The following is a 26,100-nucleotide window of genomic DNA, read 5'->3' on the forward strand; positions in this document are numbered from 1 at the left end:
AACAACACCATTATAATGACAGCCATCTTGTTACAATGAAAAAGGTTCCGAGTTTCACTGACATTTTCATAAAAGAGAAACTCTGTAGCCAAAGACATCAAATCAATTTACAACGTAGAGTTGTGCTTAATGTGCCAAAAATACTTTTTCAACATAAATCTGGCCTAAAACATCGTCAGACTTATGTGAATCTTGATTTCAGGAACTGGTGTGACCACCCTTTGCAAAAACTGCAACTAAACCATTTCCAGGAACTGTTTATAAGTCTGCTCAAGGCTCATTCGTCTCCAAATAGACGACGTTGATGGGTTTCCTCACATGAACTGTTTGTTTGAGGTTCTTCCACAATGTTTCTATTTAATTATGGTCAGGACTTTGACCAGGAGATGCCAAAAATTGGTTCATTTCCTTTTCAGATGTGGTCAAAGTCATTCTATTCTGAGATAAGCAGAATTGTATTATCCTTCTCTTTCAAAAGTAAAGAATAAAATTTTGTTTGTTAGGTTATGAATAGTTTAATGACAGTAAAATGTTGTAACTATGAGATTGAGTTAGCCCTTTAATGTTTGAATTGAGAAAAAAGGAAAGGTAAAATGTTTCTTTTCATTATTTTGTTTCTTTGGGGCACTTATGGGAAGTTTTATGGTAAAATCATCAAAATGTGAAAAGGTAATGGCATAACCTCTACCACTGGGAGAGAGGTGGGGTACACCCTGCACGGGTCGCAGGTGGTTTGTTTCCACATATTTTTCAGTATAATCAGAGAGTGAGACATTAAATGTTTGGGGCACGTAATCTCAACAACTTCAGGGAGAGTTATGACTGACTACAATTATCTGTAAGCATGCAAAACATACTCTGATAAAACGTTTGAGACAATTCATCATCCGAGTAAGAGGAGTGTCTTTGCCCAATGTATGAAAACCTTTTTAAACAGTCATATGAAGGAGATGTGGGTGCAGTCCCAACAAATGGATGCACGATGCACCTTGGCCCAGAACTATAATTCTAAAAAGGAGTTTGGTTAGTAAAATAACCAAATTTAGTTTGATATTATGAATTATTTGGTTTGAATCCAAATAACATCTAATTAGTTACTCATGTTGTTTGATAATCAGACTGATCCATTGATTGCGCAAATGTGACCATTTTATTTAATTGTCTGCAGCTTTGTGCTGAAATTAGATCTGAGGATGTAGTGAATAAAACAAAAGTACCCGAGACTTACTTCTTTCTCTTGGTGTAACATTTGCAGCACTGTGATGTATCAGGCTCAAAGTATGAAATAGTTACAGCACTTACACTTATTACATTGCACTGACTCATTTTCTTCAATAAATAAATGACAAAGTGTTGTATTTTTGTCTCGATTGGGTTATCTTCATTGACTTTAAGGACTGTATTCAGAACCAATGTTGATGAGTCACAAAATCGTTCAATCTCAGAGATGAATTACAAGAGTAAAAATATTAACATCACAGTTATGAAAAATGTCACATTTAAAACAGTAGCAAAACAGCACAACAACAAAATCCCTCCCAAACTCCTCTTCTACAATCTGAACCAGTTGAATTTACAACTTTTCATGGAAGTTACATACTGAATCCCCTACTGAAACCAAAGATTATTGGTAGTACCGAAACATATTAGTATTACAGATGTCTTGTTCATCATTTCAAACACTTCATTTAAAAAAAAAAAAAAAAAGGGTCAAACATTTGGTGGCTTTGAAAACTTTGGGATCTCCACTTAAATGCTTCACAGCAAGACTCTTATAGTAACGTCTGAGTGAGTGAGCGGGCCGGAGATCTTAATAGACTGAGTTGTTTCAGAACTGGTTTACAGTGTTCAAACAGGAAAAAGGTTTAAGCAAAACATGGAAATTAAAAGGCACATCAGCTTATACTGTTTTAACAGAGAAGCTAAAATAAGCCCAAAAACTTCACAGAAAACATAAAGGATTTGAAAGAGATTCAAGTTTCTGTTAAAGCCCACAGCAAAACTACTAATTTTTTTTCTTATGTACTTAAAGCTGCCGTCGGCAGGTTTTCAAAATTCCGAGTCTAAAGTCGGAAAATTCGAACTGATACAACTTTCAGGTCCCTCCCCTTCTGTGGACGAGGTTGTGCACGTGAGTTCACACCAGTGTGCGCGCACACAAGCTGGGGGCAGACTCATGCTCAGCATGGAAGACGTGGTTGGTGACTGTTCTGCTCAGATAATAGATCAATAATAAACCTAACGTGATTGGTTAAAAACAGCCGGGAGCGCTCGATTTTTGCAGGCACGATTACAGGCTTTAGAGGGAGCTACAGAATTCGGGATTTTTCCTAAACAGCCTATTTAATATTCTACTTCCAGAATCCCATGACAGTTCAAGCTAATATGACTAAAAAAAAGTTGTCGACGGCAGCTTTAATATGGACCTTTTTTTCCTTCTTTTTTTTTAATGATTTCTGCAAGTTGGGAGGTTTCTGTGATAGAGGACGAGTAGTGTGATGGGATGGAAAGGCATTCAAACTTTTGACTGCAAAATTACCAAAATGTTATAAGAAAAGAAAAAAAAGATCAACATGGGTGATTCAGGCTGGTGTTTCTGCTCTGGAAAAATGAAGTTAATGTGTTATACTTTTGATAGTGGAGAAAGGTTAATAAATCACTGAAGGAGAAATGCTGTAATGAAAGCACAGTTGTTCATTTATGTGCTGAGAAGTAGCTTGTGACGTGATAGCTGTAATTTTGAGCCTGGAGTTTAAAGTACTACAGGGTACGGAAAAACAACTTCCAAACTTGCATCGTGCACCATGACATAATTACCAATAATCAACACAAAATGTATCAAGCAAATAAATTATACAGCTAGATCAGAATATACAGTAAATATGTACTGATCTTTCCCCACAAATGTGTGTGTTTTACAGCTCATCCTTTGGTCACCAGAATGAAAGGAGACACTGCAACTGGTAATAACATATAGACTTAAAATGACACGGTCTCAAGTCAGGGGGATCTATGACGAACCTATTTCATGACCTGATAGAAGAAAAGTACAGTGATGACCAGGAATCCAAGGATCCACCAATAGGAATCTGCAAAGTGACAAAAAAAAAGAAAAAAGACACACACACAGTTATGAATTTGTAAACATTTCAGACAAACACGCACACGATTCAAGATACAGTATCAGGTGTGTAAAGCGCATCATTGATCTCTCAAGGTAACTATGAAAATGATAATTAGGCTAAAGAAATCAATGGACTTTTAATCAGAGTGGCTTGTTGTTGCTGCTGATACCTGGTTCATGACTTTCTACTATCAGACTGATATGTAGAGGAGCTTCCAGGGCTCGGTGTGACACCCTACAAGTGATTTTGGTTCCTGCGGAGAGGGTGGGGGGCACGGTAAGGTGGGATGACAGCGAGTATGTGCCATCACCGTGCTGTCGATGGCTGCTCAGGGATCCCTGATCTTTAAAGAGTTCAGGCTCGGTGTCTGTCGGAGAGAGGAAAAGCCACTCTATCTGAAAGAGAGAGAGAACCAAAAGAAAAATTATTTCATTAGCAGTCAACACATATCCACATTATTCTAGCAGTTTTTGCCTGTAAAGTTGGTGCAATTCAAACAGCAGAAAAATAAATACAGGCGTAGCCTAGGTTGTTTTTTTTAAAGAAAATGAGGGTTTTACAAAGCAAGGCTAAATTTAAAGGTATCTGAACTTGCCGCTGTTCTTAGATCCTCAGACTAACTTTTCCTAAATCTCAAAGTATAAGAATGAAAATCTGCCACACCAACAGTTTTTCCTCCTACTCTTTGAAACTACTTAGTTACTGATGACCAAGGAGTCCTTACACCTTTTTATTTCTTTAGCAGGTCCAAAAAAAGAAAAAAGAAAGACAGAAAAGCTGTAATGAAATCGCTGGTTTTAAAGAGTGTCAGTCAAACCTCAAAGAAATGAAACAGGGGGCAAAGAAAATGACTATGACAGGGACTTGCACAAACATTGCCTTCCTCACCAAAACGTGCACATATGTGCATACAGGCAGATATGGACTGTGATTACTTTTAGAGAACATGCGACCTCTAGTGGTCATTAAAACAGCTGCGTGTGAAGGGTAAAATGGCTTCCAAGACAATATGGTTGAGAACTGAATGGATATCAGCTGGATTTAAGCTGTGATCCATTTCTAACCTTGTGTGTTGTGTTTAGAAGTAACCATGGCAACCTGTAACATGGCATAAATGTAAGTGATGGTGGCGATGTAAAAATGTAAATTATCCCAAACCATGATGGGTTTTCTTTTTTATTGAACCAATGTAATGCTTTTGTCTAAACTTACTGTGCCACTGACCCAACTTGTCTCACTCTTACAACTCACAGAGGCCAATGGTTAAAAGCGCAGCATTTTTCTGCCCCATCCAACCACGGCTCCTTCCTCCGCACAAGCACGTTGTGGCTTGTTAAACGACAGACTTGACAATGCGTCAGCTTCAAAGTTGAAATGATTACATGAGGCGTATTTCCCTCATGCCTCCTTTATGTTTATCTGTGTCTGCCAGTGCTGTGATGCAGAACAAGTGTTGTGTTTTGGCATTGAAGACAGCTGCCATATGGGAGATGAAAACAACCCTACCTAGTGTGAGAGCAAAACAAACTGCTGTAAAGCTTCATAAAGTTGCAGATTCTCACACCAATAAAATTAAACTCAAGATCTTTGGGAGTTATTAAAGAGGGCTGTCATTTAAGAGATGACCCATAAAGCTGTGACGGTTAGTAAAGCAGAACTACTGACCTCTGCATCTAGTGGATAGTATTTACTGCAGTGACAGCTTAAGGTCTGGGAAGACTTTTTATCCAAAACCAACTTCTCCACTGATAGTGAAACATGCGGCGGTTCTAGAAAGTAGATGAACAAGAGGAGAATTGACAGAAAATAAAAGAAGACATGCTTAAGAATTGACAAATCAAATTTGAGAAAAACTTACGCATAACATGGAGCTGAATGACCTGCTGGGCGTGGAAATGACCAACACTGACTGTACAGATGTAGGTTCCCTCATCGACAACCTTCAGCCTGCTGAGAGTCATAGAGACGTTCCCCTCACTGACGACCTGGGCAGCATTCATGCTTGAGCCCTTCCTCTCACCATGCACTGAGGACGGAGAAAAGCTGTGTGATGATACTCTCCTTTTGTGTAAGTTTTAAATGTGTAACACTGTGCGGACTCTATTGTGAGGATTGCAATATAATATTCATATCTATGTTTTCACTGGTGTAGGATCACATAGAAATAAGAATTGTCGTGAATTCATTACTATACAGGCAGTAATTCATTTTCATAAACAACACAGGTTCTCCTCCAGTCCATCCAGCACGGTATATCGCCATGTTTCTACAGTATCTCAGAAGGGACAAACCAAACACAGACCTAGAGAGACTGCTTGTGTTTTTTTATGCCCACCATAGTTTTTCTATGCATGCTTGAAAGTGGAGGGTGAGATGGTGGTGATTCAGTTTGAAGCTTTTTGCAAAAAAGAGCAGTCGTCTGCCACTCGGAAGGTTGGCGGTTAAATTCCCGGCTGCCTCGAACCACATGCTCTCTATCTATGCTGCTTCTGATGCATCCATCAGTGAGTGAATGTGTGTGATAGAGAAAAGAACATTATGTAGCCTAACATGTGCTGCAATGAGTATGGGTTAATGTAGTGTAAAAATGCTTTGAGTTGTCAACTAGACTAGAAAAGCACTATGAGCACAGTCCATTTACCATTTACTTATTCGTGGCACCTTATTATAGGCAAAAAAGACACGTCACTCATGCCAAACAGAGTGACTTCACAGTGCGCAAAAAAGGCAAATCAGTTCCAGCTTAAAAAGGCATTTGTGAAAGAAGTTTGAGATTCCCACAGTTAACCTTACGAGACATCAGCACAATCCCTCTCAAACCAACTAATAATACTCCTTAAAAGTTTGCATAAAACTTGATTCAGCCTTTCACGCATGATAATGCTCACCTACTGTGTTCTCTTCTGTATCATTCAGTTCCGTCTTCATTTCAAGTACTTTTCGGCCTTTTCCCCTGTGCTGCAGGCGCCATTCGACACCCACTTCCTGTGATAGTGGTATCTCCTGCTGCTTGAAGCCACAGTTGAGGAGAGCATGACCTCTCAGGGGGGCAGATACAGACTTTATATTGGAAAACACCAGGAAAATAACTAAGATACAAAAAGGTAAAGACAGCAGAAAGAATGCTTTAGGAATTAGGCTTTTGTCTAGAAAAAAACAGTAATAAATCTTCTTGCAAGGTGTTATATCAAGTTCTGGATTTCACCTTTAGTCAATAGAGTTCCTGACTGGCTGAGAGGCAGACCAAGTTTGTTTTGTGTCAGCTGTGACTGATATTTTTCTACTGTTAAAGTCTGCAGGATCAGTGACGAGCTGACCTCAAGTCCCTCCACACTGAGGGACACCATAAAAAAGGCCGGATCTGAACCTTCCTGCTCTTCCCGAGGAGAGTAGCGACTTATTTCACACATCACTTCCTGCTCATTGCAGTCTGCGTGGAGCAACACGCCTGCGTTGGGGATCTCGGGTGAAGACACTGCCACAGTGAAATGAGATAAGTTCAACGCAGTTTATGCTTATATTACACAAATCTTTCTACATAAAGAATGCAGGGGGAAACCTTTGGTCTCAAACAGGATGAGTTCTGGATCAGGGACTGAGGGCGGAACAAATGGAGTGAGCATTTCAAGAGATTCGTCTGGGCCCACTGCAACATCCCGAAGGACTAGAGTGGCTGGTGTCCGGGTGAAGAGAGCGCCACCTCCCATTCCACCAAGTCCAACTCCCTCCTCCACCAGAGTACAAGAAAGTACGACATCTGCAACCCCATCAGCTGAAAAGCACAACAAAAGCTTCTTGAAAATGTATAATGATCAACTTTTACAGTTGTTACAGTTGAGGTGCCACTTCTTTTTATCTCACTGAGTCTACTCATTTTGTCATCATCAGTTTAACTTGTAGAAGCAGACAACTATGAGTGAAGTTTAACGAGTTCTAGTTCTCGTTCTATTTCAAGAAAATGCCTAAAAGTATCAAGAAATCAGACAATGTGAAATACTTCTAAAAAAATTAGGTATTCTGAGCTGAAGGTCATCATTGGCTGAACATTTATGACCATCGTCATAACGACGATGCCTGTAAATACCATCTTACCATACACACACGTCACGAAGCATCCGAACAAAATTACTTCAAGCATCATCAAGGAGCAGAAACTTCGTGTCTTTTTTAAAAAGTGTGGACCGACCAAATGAAATGAAATAATTACTAAGAATGCACTACACCACTTTCACTTTTGTTTTCAAAAGCTACCGACGTATCATATTAATGCTAATTATTTTCCATGCGAGAGCTTTTTAGTATTTATTTATTTATTTTTCATAAATGAGGTTCAATTACAGGACAATTTTAATGCTAATTCACTTTAAAATCAAACTTGCGTTAGTGCAGGAGCTGAGTCGGGGTTGTCTGTCCAGAGTATGCGCAGAGTGCAGCAGCAGAGCTGTCAAAATGAAAGCTGACGCGGGATCGTCCAATGAGAGAGCAGCAGGAAGAAGGTCATGCGTCACTATGGAAACGAGCACATACGGCCGTCCTTTAGTCAAATTGAAAGCTTTGATGGCACTGCATGCCTTATTTATTAATTTTTAATGTACAGCAAATAATTACAAATGTAGAGATCTGATTTCAAGCTACAGAACTAGAAAAAAAAAAGTGAGACGGCAAGTTAAAACTCCATAAGGGTAAACAAGTGAATCTTTCCTCAGTTCGGTTAAAGTATTCTGCAGCCTGAACTGGGTGTAATATGTAAAGAGCTTTAAAGGTGATAATGGGATCATTTTAGACTGAAAAAGTCAACTATTTTCACTTGTTTCAAGCAGTTATGTTGTTTTAAGCCACTGTTTGTGCCTTTTTACCCAGCCATTACACCAAAAAGTCACTTGTTCAGCTCTGTGGATCTCCTGGCATTTTACAAAGAGCATAAACACGTTTAAAATCAGTTTCTTTATGTTACCTGTCAGTCTCAATGTTGCAACCTCTCCACATGCACAGCCTGCTCTTTAACTTCTAGTTTGTTTAACCAAATGATGACAATGAATAGTTTACTTACCTTATACTTTTGTAATTATGCATTAACACAGAAATAGGATGGGAGTTTCTCACAAAGAACTTTACATGCTACAGTATTTTTATTTTTATTTTTTGGGGCTTTTTATGCCTTTAATGGATAGGACAGTTGGAGAGAGAAAGGAGGAAGACATGCAGCAAAGGGCCGTCCAGCGCGGGACTCAAACCGGGGCCAGCTGCAGCAAGGACTGCAGCCTCTGTACATGGGGCGCCTGCTTAACCCACTATGCCACCGACCGCCCCATATGCTGCAGTATTGACACAATAATAATTTATATAATAAACAAAAATAATCTACCCATGAAATACATGGAAATAAAAGTTTTCCATAAATTACAGAGGTGAATGTTTAAAGGGACACTGTGTAATTTCTTCCCATATCTAGTGGTTGGATTTTATTTTGCAAAGTCGAATGAATTTGTACGATGGAGTATTGCATTCACTCAAAAATAAAAAATTCACCACGTTATCTCAAAATTATGAGATACTGTCTCGTAATTTTGAGATCTTATCTCGTAATTATGAGATAGTTATCTCGTAATTATGAGATAACGTGGTGAATTTTTTATTTTTGAGTGAATGCAATACTCCATCGTAAATTTGCTCTCTAGCGCCTCGCGTTTTCAAATGTGCGTTGCAACTTGTTGAACTATGGCAGGCGGTATGTGTCAAGATTCTCTTTTTCGCTTTTTTGGCAACGAGGATCCCTTCTCCTGTGGTGTGGCATAACTATGGTCTTCCATTGCGAACAAAAGTGCAGGCCGTTCAGACTGGTTTATACCAGACAATGTCTAATGGCGTAGACTGGCTCTGTTTATACCTGCGTGCAAACGTGACGTCAAAATGACGTAATTTCTGCTTGCAGGCCTGGCGTTGGGGAAAACGCGATTCAAAGTGCTTTATGTCCCTCTCGGCACTTCGTCGTTTTTCATAGACCGGAAGGACATGGCAGCCTCCATAGAGCTTGCCCGCTCTATGAAGATACAGACAAGTTATTCTTCACTCAGGAGGATAAGTGAGATTGTTGACAGAGATCATTTTACAACAATGAGGACTAATTTATGAATGAATATGTTGATTTGAGCTAATAAATGACTTAATATATTACACAGTGTCCCTTTAATGAAATTAAAGAGCATTAGCGAAGCTTATGTGCTTTATTGGTGTTATATACTGCATTGCATCAGACAAAGATTAACAGAAACTTCAAATATCTTTTTTAAAAGGTTTGATGGCTTTTACATTCAAAATCTAGCATCTAACATGCATACAATCGAGATAAAAAAGAAATCCCTTAACATTTATAACTATTTTCCTTTCATTTCTAAAGCCTCCTTGGCTTTAGAAATGAAAGGAAAATAGCCTTTTATGCGTATTTATTATAAATTACCCTCAAGGCTAATTGAATGTGCCTGATCTGGTCTTTTTTGTAACGTTTTGGAAGTTTCCTCTAACTTGCTTGTGAACATTGAGCTATTGACTGCATTAAGTATGAACAGCCATTAAAAGACACAGGGGTTGTGTCACTTTAGTTTATGCAAACAAAGCTAATAAGCTTCTGATGACATCTGCATCTTGAACTGTAAATAATAAGTATAAAGTCATCAATATTCTTATACAAACTGTAAAGCAATTGTTATGGAAATATTGTCTTAACTCCCTATTAAGATTTTGCTTACCTTCCTATTACATCTGATGAGAAGTGAAATAGAGACTTTCAATGTTTGTGCCGGCCGGCCACGTGTTTATTTTCTTCTGCAAAAGAGGTCAGTCCTCACCAGTCAGCGTTCATGGTGAGAAGAGACCCAGCACAAAGGAAATCAGAAGCATTTATACAGAAAGAGGAAGGGTTTGATTCTTTCAGGTGTGTATTCTTTAACTGTCTCCTTGCCACACCCCCTGGGGGAAAGTCTCGCACTTTGGGGAAGGGTGTAGAATCTGGTAACAATGGTCATTCAAATGATTATTTTCTATGTGTTAATCAAGAGACGAATAGTCTACAGACATTGGATTTACAACAAGGTGTCATCTAAGAGACAAAAGGTTAGCAGACATCGAATTTACCATAACACAACTAATAGTGAGCAATCTGATCGTGTTTTGCTCTAAGACTCCAAGTGTTGCCAGATATGTTAAGTTCCAGTCCAGGTAGTTAGCGACTTTGGTATAGACTCCATATGTTCCCTTCTTTCCACACACTTCACCCCAGCTGACAATCCCAGCTGCCCAGAATTGTCCATCTTCAGTCAGGGTGAAGGGACCTCCACTGTCCCCCTGGCAGGAGTCCTTCCCGCCTTCAGGGATTCCAGCACAGAACATGTTGTTTGTCAGGTTTGGTAAGTTCCTTTTCAAAGCGTATAAATTGCTGCATGTCTCCTGTTCCACCACCTCCAGAATTTCTGGAGCTGAACATTCATCTATGTCTAAACGATAATAATAACACTGAGTTAGTGGGAGATAGGTCAGTTATGGATGTCAACTTGTCGAGCAGTCCGGAAGCAAAAAACCAAGGAATACTCCTTTAAGTGGTGCAGGTGTGTTTAATGAAACACGTGCAAAATCCAAACTCTTCACAATAGCAATTCTCATCAGTCTCAATCCAAATCTCCAACACTCTACCCCCAACAAAACATTTTGTCTCCCATTTAAAACCCTACCCTTAGTCACATGACTAATTAGACCAAACCATTAACAGGTAGGTTCAAATTTCTACATAATTACCAATAAATCATAAATATGTACATACATCCATAATTTCAATATATCCACAAAATAATCCCCTATTTACAAACTCCTAAACCATTACTTAACACCCAAACATATATACATGAATAAACATATTTACACACTCCCCTACTCCCCCCTCCTACTTGCTACTGAATCATATTTAAGGGGTCATGCCCCCGGGGACCTCTTTTGATGCAACCCCCCCGGGAGGACAGAGCAGCCGGTTGAGGTAAGGTTCACCTTTGTTTTTCCCAATCATATCCCACTCGTGTAGTGAGCCTAGTGATGGCAAAATGAGGCTTTTCAGCCCAAAGGTTCGGCAAAAGGTTCATTACCCGAAGCCTCATTGAAACGGTCTCTCTAGTGACACCTGCTGTGCAAAAGGAATATATGACAGACTAAATTAACCCTGAGTTAGAGCATCCTGCAATATAAAATAAACAATTGTTGTCACTGTGTTTCAATGAAAATAAATGTGTGAAAACTGCATATATGGAAGTATTATTGAGTGCTATGGTGTTGATCACTCAAATGAAATATATCAATGATGTACACTGACTACAGTGCTTATGGAACTGGGAGTATGAAAGTGCTTATGGGACCGGGAGTCAGGAATAAACTGTAACAGAGCAGTATGGGCAACAAGACAAATATAAGTTATTGGTTTTTATTTTAAAAAATGTGTGTCAATAACGTTGCGGTTTAATATGCCCAGAAGAAAAAAAAAAGAGCGACAACAACTACCGATAACTGTTCTTCTCTCGAAAAAACACACACCTGCACCGCGGGCTTTTGAAGAAAAAAACCGCTACAGAGCGGAGTCAGGATGCAGCGGCTCAGTCAGAAGAGCAGTGAAATACACGTGAGTCACTATTTGTACCACTGTAATTTGTATTTTTTTTCATAATAATTTTTCATTTTCTCCCGTTCTAATCCAATGACTCGGGTCGCGGAGGGGCGGTGCTGATCTCCGCAATTTGAAGCCTTCAGTTCGTATTGATGATTAAAATTATTATTTTACAGTAGGCCTACAGTAGTTATTTGTAAAAAAAAAATAAAGGTTACTACTTCACGGATTTCGCCTATCACGGGTTCTTTTTGGAACGTAACCCCCGCGAAAAACGAGGGTTCATATTACTATTCTAACACTATTCTAACCTAATTACAATATATTCTAATGCAGTATAATAATAATAATAATAGATGATATGACTGATATAATAACTGAACTTAACCACTAACTCTGATACAACCAACGCACACTCTACCTCTCACCAATACCAAACGCCAACTCAAAACCCTCGAAGTGCCGCAAGGTTCAAACCCTTTTTATGCGATAGTTACGCTCAAAATGAATCAGTGACGTGTACACTGAATCCGAGGCCTCGTTTGTCATCAGTCACGTGATTTTTATGGAAACAATACAAGCCTCGAACCAACGCTTCATCTGGCTCGCCCCTTTTTGCTCGACACATGCTCCGAGGCCTCGCTTCAAACGCCACATCACTAAGTGAGCCTGTTTGTGTGGTTCTGTGTGTGCAGGTGATAAACAAGCGGACAACGACACAGACCAGCAAGCGTCCCGTGCACAGCGTCTCTGGCACCGCCTAAAACACACCTGAATCCACTGCCTCAATAAATGTCTTTTCCTGAGAGCTTTCCTGAACAGAGCTGTTCTCCAAGTTTCAGCTTAATAATTATTAGTGCTGCTTTGGTTATTTGCCCCCCCCCCCCCCCCCCGGGGGGGGCCACAGAACTTCCCGAGCAACTTTTCATCATGAAGAACCTAAAAGATTAACAGATCACACTGTTACTGAAGGGGGGGGAATAACCAAAGCAGCACTAATAATTATTAAGCTGAAACTTGGAGAACAGCTCTGGTTCATTGTTCTTTAAACACTCTATATGTGTTTAAGAAATGGCTCTGACTGTCAGTGAGTCGTGATAGCAGCCTCCAGAAGACTCTATGTCCAGGTGAGTGAAGGTCAGTCGCATCTGGAAGCCCTCTGGCACACTGAGGTCCCACTGCTTCAGCAGGTTTGGGGGATACGGCTGAGGATAGTTGGGGGACAGGACCTCCCCATGCGTAGGAGGGTCTGAATCAGGCAGCGGGACGCTTTCACAGAACAGCACATAAAGAGACCTGAAAAGGGGCATGACAAGAGAAAGTTCAGTCTGTTTATCAGTCTGTGGTCATGTGAGCTGCTGGTCCAAAGTTGATGCAAACAGGAGAAAACAAACACAGTGACAAAATCTGTGGAAGCTACTTAACACCACTGATACATTATATACAGCATGCTGATGAAACTGTGCTCACTTATGGTACTGTATAGATCATCAATATAATAACACTACATGCCAAGAGACTTCAGGTGATAGTAGGTACCTTCTGATGATTTTAGAGTCATGGAAAAAAAAAAAAAAACATAAAAAACTTTCACAAAGAAATGGGTTGTAAATATGAAGTAAACTTACCAGCTGATGAATGAGATCCACCCCATCCCGGGAATAAACATATCTATGAGCGAACTGATCAGCCAGTGTCAGAGCCAATGTCTCACATACGAGTGAAACATTAATGTCAAAAAGGCTGCCGTTTCCAGCGTTTAGCAACTCGTTGCGTTAATGCCAGGAATATGTCTTGTTTGTCTTGGCAAAATCAAGTGCTTGCTTTGCTTTGATTTGCCGAGAAACAGAAGAATTAAACAGATTTTGTTATCTTTACACCTAAAAAACAAGTGAAATCACAATACTTTTGAGATTTTTTTTATATACAAGTCTGCTTTTGTTTTTAAACAATTTTTTACTTGTGTGGCCCATTGACCTACTTCCTCCATGCTACCACTAGAGGGGGCTGCTTATGTGTATTCAGTGCAGAGGATTATTGCTTGAGGACAGACAAATGCGGTCTCAAAATATTTGGGTGTTACAGGAACTGATTGCTGGATTGAGAAAATAAATCAAGCCGTGGTGAGAAGTTTGCCATCTCTGATTCAGTTCTATGTACACCTCAGTAAAACTTTGAAGTGTTTGCACACTTGCTTGGCTCAACAATTTAACAAATTCGAACCTTTGAAAGTAATATTTACTAGTTTTGAGCAGTTCTAATAGGTTGTTCCCATTTATATTCTGATAACTACTAATTGATTACTTGGTTTGTGAAGAAAATTTGAAAACATGGTGGTTCTCAGTTAAAAGAGTTGTATAGACTGTCTATGTTGTGACCTTTAAGCATTTATTAACAGTGGATGAATGAAATAGCAATTTCGTTCGAAACTCTGAATGGTGTCTTAAACATCATTATTCTATTTTTGTGAAGGTGCATTTATAGCCAAGTTGAATCAGAATTTATCGAAGATTTCTTTGTTTTTACTTTTATCTTACAAACATCTTCACATCATGTTGTGCTCAGTTACTGTAACTTTCAGTTCTCTTGCATGGTCTTGTTGATCCAGTCCAGGTAGTTAGCGACTTTGGTATAGACTCCATATGTTCCCTTCTTTCCACACACTTCACCCCAGCTGACAATCCCAGCTGCCCAGAATTGTCCATCTTCAGTCAGGGTGAAGGGGCCTCCACTGTCACCCTGGCAAGAGTCCTTCCCGCCTTCAGGGATTCCAGCACAGAACATGTTGTTTGTCAGGTTTGGTAAGTTCCTTTTCTTCTTCAGCAAAACGATTGAATTGCTGCATGTCTCCTGTTCCACCACTGGAAGTTGCACATACTTTAGCTTATTTGTTAGAACCTGGGATTTCCCCTGATCTGTGACACCAAAGCCTGACACCAGTCTGAAAGAATGAACAGAAACAATTACAAGAAACTATTTTAGAAGGAAAACCATTTTCCCTGTAAAAGTTAGTATTCACAAACTGAGACAAAATAACAAACAAAAAAGTTCTAATTCAAAGAAAAAAACATTCACAAAACAAAAACACCCTGTGTCCGTTTGTAAAGTGTGCAAAGTTTGTAAATCTATCATTTCCCAAAAAAAAGAAGCACAATCATAAAGAACTCTCTGAAAAAGTAATCCAGTTTGCTCTCTAGAAGTTGGATAATATCCATTAATTCGAGAGAAAACAACACAAAAACATTTCAATGCTAAAAATGAGTGAAAAACTGACTTGACTTTATCATGAAATTATCTCACAGATGTTCCCTCACCCCATCATGCCTGTGACATATGCGGCATCATCTGCTGGCAAACATACTGGCATTACAGATGCACTGAATGTGATCGGGTCTTGCAGTTTGATCAGGGCAATATCATCATTATAGTCTAAACCATGAGGGTTGTTGTATCCAGGGTGAACATGGACTGTAGATGCATTCACACGAGAATCCAACAGTCTGTGAACATCTGTATCTCCCATTGATATCTGCAAATCAACAGCATGAAAATAATTAAATGTCAGTGCAAAAACATGGAAGTCGTGGACAAGCAGAGAACACCTACAGTGTAGTACTTACAAATAGAGATTTGTGTGATGCTTTTACTCCTTCTTGTACTACAACATGAGCTGCAGTTAAAATCCATTGGTCTGCTATGACCACGCCTCCTCCTCTCCCTCCATTTACAGTCACCAGCACTTGCCAAGGAATGGTATGTTGTGGAGCTTCACTGCCTCCAATGATCCTCTGATAGGCCGAAATGTATTGTGTTGGCCGACCACAAACTGCATGGTTATAAACAAATGCATATCAAGTGTCACACAAATACAGACTTAATCTTCTAAGTAAACAATTATTATGAGCAGATCGGGATGTCGCAAAAAACGTAAACTGGTAACATTTTTATCTGTCGGCCAATCACTGGGAACACCAAGGAAATGTCACATCAAGAACAATATTCACTGTTTTCTTTTTATTTTCAGTGCAGCTGTCCTGAATGTTAAATAAATGCCCAATAAAAGCAGGATTATTAGGCTAAGCCTGCTTGCTGGTGGTTGGGTATTTCACGTTAAGGATCTCTCACATCCAGTCTGTCACTGATGAACAGCTGCTGCTGCTGGACTGGTTCACTGCATTCAAATCATGCTTCTGGGTCACAACCCCCACTGGAGGACCCTGCAAACCCACACTAATTCCAAACCAATGTGCACACTTTGTGCAGCTAGCTCCGATGGCTCGATGTACTTGACACAGAGTGCGGTGGTTTCAGCTTTCTTCCATCTTCTCATTGAAGCACAGAGCGTTCAGAGTCAGATGCCCACACAGTTCCATTTATTGTTTTAATAATCTGACTCCAAAGACTTACTATTGTGGTTGATCAGAAGCGATGAGGTAAATTCCACTTAGAATAATCATCATGCCATGCTAAAAAACCTACTGGATAAGTTCCCTTACCTTGACAGCAGGTATGCAGGACTAAAAGTAATACCTGGTAGGCATATTGGGCTGACAATAACATCATGGTTGGACCTCCACTTTCTGTCTGCTTCGCATGTGAAACTAACTGAAGAAGATATGAAACAGGACAAAAGATAGAGAGTAAGACTTTTATCTTTCGTTAAAGGTAGGATTTGCAACAAACAAAAAATTTGTTTGCAGAGTCTTAATTCCTTTTTTTTACTCATTCAGTAAAATAATGGTTAAATGAAAAATAATGCCATCTGGTGATGAATAAACAACGCTGATAAAAAAAATTATGCTGTCCAAAGTTGCGAGAGTTAAAACCAATGTTGAAATGGTAGGAAAAATCTCAAACTGTATGTTAAAACTGTAAGATAGTGTATGCTAACATCTTACCATTTACACGACCAAGTAGAGAGTAAAATGGTTCATTGCAGTGATACTGAACAACAGAAAGATACTGATTCTGAAAACCAGACAGGAAAGTCACTCCTCCATTCAGCAGAGGTTCAGGTTCTCCACAATCAATTACTGTGGAAGAGCAGGGTAAATATAAATATCTTACCATACACATGTGGAACACATCAAATTGAGTGCGTTCAGTGCTTGAATGTTACAATGCTCGTAATGTCTTGGTCTGAGGGTAAACGTACTTTGGCATTCTGGCAGAGGGAGGTGCCACTGTCCATTGCTTTGGCACACAGTAGAGAAACTCTTGATCTCCTGACCCTTCTGACAGAAAGAAGAGAAGTGTGAATGTAATGCCAAAACACTAATACATGAGACATGCTAACCGGTGTTACTCATTGTGAAATAAAGAATTGTATCTAACCATCATCAGCTTGTATCCTTGGTCACAGCGTACAAAGATGTGATCTCTGTAGAAATATTCAGTCAAGGAGGGAGTGACTCTGCCTTTAACCACATTACCAGGAACAGGGCACTTCACCCCTGGATGAAACAAGAAAACAAGCGTCATCTGCTGCATATTACACATTCACTCTCAGTTTAATTTCCCATTGGCTTAAAATTTCACTCTCTCACTGTATGTGCTGTAGTCCAGGCTCCAGCCTGTGCTCAGTCCTTTATCATCGATTTCATAGTCCAGCCTGACAGTGTTTGAGTTTGTGACTATCAATCCTGGGCTCGTTCTACCGCATAGCTTCTTGGGCTTCTGGTCTGGGACAGTCACCTTTAGAAAAGAGTTGTGCACAGTTTATTTACTGCTCAATGATGCACACATTAGAGCTCTGTTCCTTTCCATTCATTTCAACACAAACAGATAGAGCTGCTTTCAATTACCTCCAACCAGTGATAGAGGCAGTTTGGGCCTTCCTCTGTGTCCATACTCTCGATGTGGAAGTTGTCAGAGAAGTTAAGAGAGACTGTGAAGCCAGATTCTACAGAAATTATATATTGACAGGACAGAGCATGAGGTGGGGGGTTCGGGTAGCCTGGACTGAACAGATGTCCCTCTGGCTCATCAAATATGCCACCCCCACAGGACACTGGACAAGAAGAGAAGAGAAACTCATTTAGTCACTCAACATTATGTCATCAAAAGTATTTCAAATCAAATTTCATAAATGTTTCAGACAGACTCTTCCAGAGGGGTGCAACAAAGTTATGAGGAGCTGATGGTAGTTGGACTCAGCATGACCCCATGATCACTGGAAGCATGTATCTGCACCAGACTCACAGTCGCAGGTGCGCTGGTCTGAGCGGAGCTCGTAGCCATGGTGACAGGCACAGAGGTATGAGCCAAGTGTATTGAGGCAGATCTGAGAGCAGAGTGGTCCGGAGCCATCTTCAGTTTCTGGAGCTGAACATTCATCTATGTCTAAACGATAATTATAACACTGAGTTAGTGGGAGATAGGTCAGTTATGGATGATGGAAGCGACAGAAAAGCTGACAGAGGAAGAGCCACCTATTGCCTGGTACTGAGCATAGAAGCCCACATTCTGGTGGTGCTCTGGGTTGCTGTCATCTGATTGGAATATAAGGGTGAGTCTGTTGCCTGGAGACAAGATGGGCTGGTAGCCTGGGTGATGCCCATCAGCAGAGTTTTCATTGCCACAGAACTTCCCGAGCAACTTTTCATCATGAAGAACCTAAAAGATTAACAGATCACACAAATGTATATGAAATTACCATGAAAAACTCAAATTAAGAATAATTTACATATTTGTTTGGGGGGGAAATAACCAAAGCAGCACTAATAATTATTAAGCTGAAACTTGGAGAACAGCTCTGGTTCATTGTTCTTTAAACACTCTATATGTGTTTAAGAAATGGCTCTGACTGTCAGTGAGTCGTGATAGCAGCCTCCAGAAGACTCTATGTCCAGGTGAGTGAAGGTCAGTCGCATCTGGAAGCCCTCTGGCACACTGAGGTCCCACTGCTTCAGCAGGTTTGGGGGATACGGCTGAGGATAGTTGGGGGACAGGACCTCCCCATGCGTAGGAGGGTCTGAATCAGGCAGCGGGACGCTTTCACAGAACAGCACATAAAGAGACCTGAAAAGGGGCATGACAAGAGAAAGTTCAGTCTGTTTATCAGTCTGTGGTCATGTGAGCTGCTGGTCCAAAGTTGACGCAAACAGGACAAAACAAACACAGTGACAAAATCAGCACAACTGTGGAAGCTACTTAACACCACTGATACATTATATACAGCGTTCTGATGAAACTGTGCTCACTTATGGACGGTACTGTATAGATCATCAATATAACAACACTACATGAGAAGAGACGGTGATAGCAGGTACCTTCTGATAATTTTAGAGTTATGGAAAAAGAAGAAAAAAAACATATAAAAAACTTTCACAAAGAAATGGGTTGTAAATATGAAGTAAACTTACCAGCTGATGAACGAGATCCACCCCATCCCGGGATTTAACATATCTATGAGCAAACTGATCAGCCAGTGTCAGAGCCAATGTCTCACATACGAGTGAAACATTAATGTCAAAAAGGCTGCTGTTTCCAGTGTTTAGCAACTCGTTGCGTTAATGCCAGGAATATGTCTTGTTTGCCTTGGCAAAATCAAGTGCTTGCTTTGCTTTGATTTGCCGAGAAACAGAAGAATTAAACAGATTTTGTTATCTTTACACCTAAAAAACAAGTGAAATCACAATACTTTTGAGATTATATATATATATATATATATATACATATATATACATATATGTATAAATATATATAAAGTCTGCTTTTGTTTTTAAACAACTTTTTACTTGTGTGGCCCATTGACCTACTTCCTCCATGCTACCACTAGAGGGGGCTGCTTATGTGTCTGTAGTGTATTCAGTGCAGAGGATTATTGCTTGAGGACAGACAAATGCGGTCTCAAAATATTTGGGTGTTACAGGAACTAATTGCTGGATTGAGAAAATAAATCAAGCCGTGGTGAGAAGTTTGCCATTCCTGATTTAGTTCTGTGTACACCTCAGTAAAACTTTGAAGTGTTTGCACACTTGCTTGGCTCAACAATTTAACAAATTTCAGCATTTGAAAGTAATATTTACCAGTTTTGAGCAGTCCTTGTAGAGGTTGTTCCCATTTATATTCTGATAACTACTAATTGATTACTTGGTTTGTGAAGAAAATTTGAAAATATGGTGGTTCTCAGTTAAAAGAGTTGTATAGACTGTTTATTTTGTGACCTTTAGGCATTTATTAACAGTGGATGAATGAAATAGCAATTTTGTTCGAAACTCTGAATGGTGTCTTAAACATCATTATTCTATTTTTGTGAAGGTGCATTTATAGCCAAGTTGAATCAGAATTTATCGAAGATTTCTTTGTTTTTACTTTTATCTTACAAACATCTTCACATCATGTTGTGCTCAGTTACTGTAACTTTCAGTTCTCTTGCATGGTCTTGTTGATCCAGTCCAGGTAGTTAGCGACTTTGGTATAGACTCCATATGTTCCCTTCTTTCCACACACGTCCCCCCAGCTGACAATCCCAGCTGCCCAGAATTGTCCATCTTCAGTCAGGGTGAAGGGGCCTCCACTGTCACCCTGGCAAGAGTCCTTCCCGCCTTCAGGGATTCCAGCACAGAACATGTTGTTTGTCAGGTTTGGTAAGTTCCTTTTCAAAGCTATTGAATTGCTGCATGTCTCCTGTTCCACCACTGGAAGTTGCACATACTTTAGCTTATTTGTTATAACCCGGGATGTCCCCTGATCTGTGACACCAAAGCCTGACACCAGTCTGAAAGAATGAACAGACACAATAACAAGAAACTATTTTAGAAGGAAAACCATTTTCCCTGTAAAAGTTAGTATTCACAAACTGAGACAAAATAACAAACAGAAAAGTTCTAATTCAAAGAAAAAAACATTCACAAAACAAAAACACCCTGTGTCCGTTTGTAAAGTGTGCAACGTTTGTAAATCTATCATTTCCCCCCCAAAAAGAAGCACAATCATAAAGAACTCTCTGAAAAAGTAATCCAGTTTGCTCTCTAGAAGTTGGATAATATCCATTAATTCGAGAGAAAACAACACAAAAACATTTCAATGCTAAAAATGAGTAAAAAACTGACTTGACTGTATCATGAAATTATCTCACAGATGTTTCCTCACCCTATCATGCCTGTGACATATGCGGCATCATCTGCTGGCAAACATACTGGCATTACAGATGCACTGAATGTGATCGGGTCTTGCAGTTTGATCAGGGCAATATCATCATTATAGTCTAAACCATGAGGGTTGTTGTATCCAGGGTGAACATGGACTGTAGATGCTTTCACACGAGAATCCAACAGTCTGTGAACATCTGTATCTCCCATTGATATCTGCAAATCAAAAGCATTAAAAATAATTAAATGTTTGTGCAAAAACATGGAAGTCGTGGACAAGCAGAGAACACCTACAGTGTAGTACTTACAAATAGAGATTCACGTGATGCTTTTACTCCTTCTTGTACTACAACATGAGCTGCAGTTAAAATCCATTGGTCTGCTATGACCATGCCTCCTCCTCTCTCTGCATCTACAGTCACCAGCGCTTGCCAAGGAATGGTATGTTGTGGAGCTTCACTGCCTCCAATGATCCTCTGATAGGCCGAAATGTATTGTGTTGGCCGACCACAAACTGCATGGTTATAAACAAATGCATATCAAGTGTCACACAAATACAGACTTAAAGGGATAGCTATTTTGACATGAAGCTGTATGACATCCCATACTAGCAATATCATTTATGAACATTTTCTTACCCCCTGCTGCGTCCTGTGAGCCAAGTTCCAGCCTCGTTTTGGCGTTGACGAAAGTAGTCCGGCTAGTTGGCTTGGGCTTAAAAAATAAAGCGTTTTGCTTCTCAAAACAATATGCGTTCAAAAGAGTAATACATTTGCATCACAAAATTGTTCATCCAGAAAAAGTCAGACCTCACAATCGCTTGGCGCTATTTTCTCTCCTTTCGTATCACTACAATGCTGTGTAGACCGTGCAGACTGAGCACTCCCCTGCTCCCGAGCAGTAAACACTGTAACAGGCGCGACTTTTGGCAGGTGGCTGCACGCAATGATACGAAGGGAGAGAAAATAGCACCAAGCAATTGTGAGGTCTGACTTTTTCTGGATGAACAATTTTGTGATGCAAATATATTACTCTTTTGAACGCATATTGTTTTGAGAAGCAAAACGCTTTATTTTTTAAGCCCAAGCCAACTAGCCGGACTACTTTCGTCAACGCCAAAACGAGGCTGGAACTTGGCTCACAGGACGCAGCAGGGGGTAAGTCAAATTTAATAAATGATATTGCTAATATGGGATGTCATACAGCTTCATGTCAAAAGAGGCGAACTATCCCTTTGATCTTCTAAGTAAACAATTATTATGAGCAGATCGGGATGTCGCAAAAAACGTAAACTGGTAACATTTTTATCTGTCGGCCAATCACTGGGAACACCAAGGAAATGTCACATCAAGAACAATATTCACTGTTTTCTTTTTATTTTCAGTGCAGCTGTCCTGAATGTTAAATAAATGCCCAATAAAAGCAGGATTATTAGGCTAAGCCTGCTTGCTGGTGGTTGGGTATTTCACGTTAAGGATCTCTCACATCCAGTCTGTCACTGATGAACAGCTGCTGCTGCTGGACTGGTTCCCTGCATTTAAATCATGCTTCTGGGTCACAACCCCCACTGGAGGACCCTGCAAACCCACACTAATTCCAAACCAATGTGCACACTTTGTGCAGCTAGCTCCGATGGCTCGATGTACTTGACACAGAGTGCGGTGGTTTCAGCTTTCTTCCATCTTCTCATTGAAGCACAGAGCGTTCAGAGTCAGATGCCCACACAGTTCCATTTATTGTTTTAATAATCTGACTCCAAAGACTTACTATTGTGGTTGATCAGAAGCGATGAGGTAAATTCCACTTAGAATAATCATCATGCCATGCTAAAAAACCTACTGGATAAGTTCCCTTACCTTGACAGCAGGTATGCAGGACTAAAAGTAATACCTGGTAGGCATATTGGGCTGACAATAACATCATGGTTGGACCTCCACTTTCTGTCTGCTTCGCATGTGAAACTAACTGAAGAAGAAATGAAACAGGACAAAAGATAAAGAGTAAGACTTTTATCTTTCGTCAAAGGTAGGATTTGCAACACAAACAAAAATTTGTTTGCAGAGTCTTCATTCTTTTTTTTTACTCATTCAGTAAAATAATGGTTAAATGAAAACTAATGCCATCTGGTGATGAATAAACAACGCTGATAAAAAAAATTATGCTGTCCAAAGTTGTGAGAGTGAAAACCAATGTTGAAATGGTAGGAAAAATCTCAAACTGTATGTTAAAACTGTAAGATAGTGTATGCTAACATCTTACCATTTACACGACCAAGTAGAGAGTAAAATGGTTCATTGCAGTGATACTGAACAACAGAAAGATACTGATTCTGAAAACCAGACAGGAAAGTCACTCCTCCATTCAGCAGAGGTTCAGGTTCTCCGCAATCAATTACTGGGGAAAAATAAATATCTTATCAAAAAAGCAGTGGAACACATCAAATTGAGTGCTTTCAGTGCTTGAATGCTACAATGCTCGTAATGTCTTGGTCTGAGGGTAAACGTACTTTGGCATTCTGGCAGAGGGAGGTGCCACTGTCCATTGCTTTGGCACACAGTAGAGAAACTCTTGAACTCCTGACCCTTCTGACAGAAAGAAGAGAAGTGTGAATGTAATGCCAAAACACTAATACATGAGACATGCTAACCGGTGTTACTCATTGTGAAATAAAGAATTGTATCTAACCATCATCAGCTTGTATCCTTGGTCACAGCGTACAAAGATGTGATCTCTGTAGAAATATTCAGTCAAGGAGGGAGTGACTCTGCCTTTAACCACATTACCAGGAACAGGGCACTTCACCCCTGGATGAAACAAGAAAACAAGCGTCATCTGCTGCATATTACACATTCACTCTCAGTTTAATTTCCCATTGGCTTAAAATTTCACTCTCTCACTGTATGTGCTGTAGTCCAGGCTCCAGCCTGTGCTCAGTCCTTTATCATCGATTTCATAGTCCAGCCTGACAGTGTTTGAGTTTGTGACTATCAATCCTGGGCTCGTTCTACCGCATAGCTTCTTGGGCTTCTGGTCTGGGACAGTCACCTTTAGAAAAGAGTTGTGCACAGTTTATTTACTGCTCAATGATGCACACATTAGAGCTCTGTTCCTTTCCATTCATTTCAACACAAACAGATAGAGCTGCTTTCAATTACCTCCAACCAGTGATAGAGGCAGTTTGGGCCTTCCTCTGTGTCCATACTCTCGATGTGGAAGTTGTCAGAGAAGTTAAGAGAGACTGTGAAGCCAGATTCTACAGAAATTATATATTGACAGGACAGAGCATGAGGTGGGGGGTTCGGGTAGCCTGGACTGAACAGATGTCCCTCTGGCTCATCAAATATGCCACCCCTACAGGACACTGGACAAGAAGAGAAGAGAAACTCATTTAGTCACTCAACATTATGTCATCAAAAGTATTTCAAATCAAATTTCATAAATGTTTCAGACAGACTCTTCCAGAGGGGTGCAACAAAGTTATGAGGAGCTTATGGTAGTTGGACTCAGCATGACCCCATGATCACTGGAAGCATGTATCTGCACCAGACTCACAGTCGCAAGTGCGCTGGTCTGAGCGGAGCTCGTAGCCACGGTGACAGGCACAGAGGTATGAGCCAAGTGTATTGAGGCAGATCTGAGAGCAGAGTGGTCCGGAGCCATCTTCAGTTTCTGGAGCTGAACATTCATCTATGTCTAAACGATAATTATAACACTGAGTTAGTGGGAGATAGGTCAGTTATGGATGATGGAAGCGACAGAAAAGCTGACAGAGGAAGAGCCACCTATTGCCTGGTACTGAGCATAGAAGCCCACATTCTGGTGGTGCTCTGGGTTGCTGTCATCTGATTGGAATATAAGGGTGAGTCTGTTGCCTGGAGACAAGATGGGCTGGTAGCCTGGGTGATGCCCATCAGCAGAGTTTTCATTGCCACAGAACTTCCCGAGCAACTTTTCATCATGAAGAACCTAAAAGATTAACAGATCACACTGTTACTGAAGGGGGGGGGGGGTAACCAAAGCAGCACTAATGATTATTAAACTGAAACTTGGAGAATCTGTTGATACTGTGGTGTACATAAAAATCCCTAAACCCAAAATTATGGTGTGGTGGAGTTCTCATCTGTGCTGCACCACAAGCGAAGCTGAGCAGAGAGTATTAACAGGATTTATCACAAACATTTATTTATAGTTATTATTGAAAATGTTCTATTTCAAAGTTAAAGATTCAATAGCAGCTGTTCCTTTTTGGTCATCTTAAAATCAAGCACTTCAGCTCTGGTTCATTGTTCTTTAAACACTCTATATGTGTTTAAGAAATGGCTCTGACTGTCAGTGAGTCGTGATAGCAGCCTCCAGAAGACTCTATGTCCAGGTGAGTGAAGGTCAGTCGCATCTGGAAGCCCTCTGGCACACTGAGGTCCCACTGCTTCAGCAGGTTTGGGGGATACGGCTGAGGATAGTTGGGGGACAGGACCTCCCCATGCGTAGGAGGGTCTGAATCAGGCAGCGGGACGCTTTCACAGAACAGCACATAAAGAGACCTGAAAAGGGGCATGACAAGAGAAAGTTCAGTCTGTTTATCAGTCTGTGGTCACGTGAGCTGCTGGTCCAAAGTTGAAGCAAACAGGAGAAAACAAACACAGTGACAAAATCAGCACAACTGTGGAAGCTACTTAACACCACTGATACATTATATACAGCGTTCTGATGAAACTGTGCTCACTTATGGTACTGTATAGATCATCAATATAATAACACTACATGCCAAGAGACTTCAGGTGATAGTAGGTACCTTCTGATGATTTTAGAGTCATGGAAAAAGAAAAAAAAACACATAAAAATCTTTCACAAAGAAATGGGTTGTAAATATGAAGTAAACTTACCAGCTGATGAACGAGATCCACCCCATCCCGGGAATAAACATATCTATGAGCGAACTGATCAGCCAGTGTCAGAGCCAATGTCTCACATACGAGTGAAACTTTAATGTCAAAAAGGCTGCCGTTTCCAGCGTTTAGCAACTCGTTGCGTTAATGCCAGGAATATGTCTTGTTTGTCTTGGCAAAATCAAGTGCTTGCTTTGCTTTGATTTGCCGAGAAACACAAGAATTAAACAAATTTTGTTATCTTTACACCTAAAAAACAAGTGAAATCACAATACTTTTGAGATACTTTTGAGATTTTAAGGTTCTTTTAGTTGTTTATAAATGTCTTAATGGTCTTGGGCCTTCTTATCTAT

General features: G+C 40.2%; 2 protein-coding genes across 2 annotated transcripts; both read right to left on the reverse strand.

Annotated features, from left to right (window-relative positions):
* Positions 1-830: 830 nt before the first annotated feature.
* On the reverse strand, positions 831-7,542 carry tapbpl (TAP binding protein like). Its single transcript, XM_075465795.1, has 8 exons — positions 7,218-7,542; positions 6,685-6,897; positions 6,331-6,600; positions 6,014-6,214; positions 4,984-5,151; positions 4,791-4,894; positions 3,295-3,520; positions 831-3,089 (listed from the first exon to the last, which is right to left on the reverse strand). Exons 1-8 carry the CDS (start codon positions 7,264-7,266, stop codon positions 3,022-3,024), a joined length of 1,299 nt encoding a protein of 432 aa, XP_075321910.1. The 5' UTR covers positions 7,267-7,542; the 3' UTR covers positions 831-3,021.
* Positions 7,543-12,975: 5,433 nt separating this feature from the next.
* LOC142380596 (ovochymase-2-like) lies at positions 12,976-25,416 on the reverse strand. Its single transcript, XM_075466507.1, has 26 exons — positions 25,189-25,416; positions 24,644-24,827; positions 24,414-24,554; positions 24,017-24,222; positions 23,759-23,906; positions 23,547-23,665; positions 23,368-23,446; positions 23,121-23,255; positions 22,718-22,826; positions 22,476-22,543; positions 21,170-21,375; positions 20,863-21,077; positions 20,137-20,488; positions 18,573-18,830; positions 18,198-18,381; positions 17,968-18,108; positions 17,571-17,776; positions 17,313-17,460; positions 17,101-17,219; positions 16,922-17,000; positions 16,665-16,799; positions 16,263-16,371; positions 16,021-16,088; positions 15,387-15,592; positions 15,081-15,295; positions 12,976-14,707 (listed from the first exon to the last, which is right to left on the reverse strand). The coding sequence occupies exons 1-26, from the start codon at positions 25,414-25,416 to the stop codon at positions 14,344-14,346; spliced, it is 4,422 nt and encodes a 1,473-aa protein (XP_075322622.1). The 3' UTR covers positions 12,976-14,343.
* Between the last annotated feature and the right edge of the window lie 684 nt (positions 25,417-26,100).

The sequence above is a fragment of the Odontesthes bonariensis genome, chromosome 5 (assembly GCF_027942865.1).
Source record: "Odontesthes bonariensis isolate fOdoBon6 chromosome 5, fOdoBon6.hap1, whole genome shotgun sequence".
NCBI classification, from domain to species: domain Eukaryota; kingdom Metazoa; phylum Chordata; class Actinopteri; order Atheriniformes; family Atherinopsidae; genus Odontesthes; species Odontesthes bonariensis.

Excerpts from the sequence above, each read along its gene's own strand:
- tapbpl (XM_075465795.1), bottom strand. The coding sequence starts at position 7,266 with ATGATGCTTGAAGTAATTTTGTTCGGATGCTTCGTGACGTGTGTGTAT. Across the intron at positions 6,601-6,684 it reads CATCCTGTTTGAGACCAAAG|TGTCTTCACCCGAGATCCCC; the intron begins GTTTCCCCCTGC and ends TCACTGTGGCAG. Across the intron at positions 4,895-4,983 it reads CATTCAGCTCCATGTTATGC|AACCGCCGCATGTTTCACTA; the intron begins GTAAGTTTTTCT and ends TCTACTTTCTAG.
- LOC142380596 (XM_075466507.1), bottom strand. The coding sequence starts at position 25,416 with ATGCCCCTTTTCAGGTCTCTTTATGTGCTGTTCTGTGAAAGCGTCCCG. Across the intron at positions 17,461-17,570 it reads GCCTCTATCACTGGTTGGAG|GTGACTGTCCCAGACCAGAA; the intron begins GTAATTGAAAGC and ends TCTTTTCTAAAG. Across the intron at positions 15,296-15,386 it reads CATCACACAAATCTCTATTT|ATATCAATGGGAGATACAGA; the intron begins GTAAGTACTACA and ends GTTGATTTGCAG.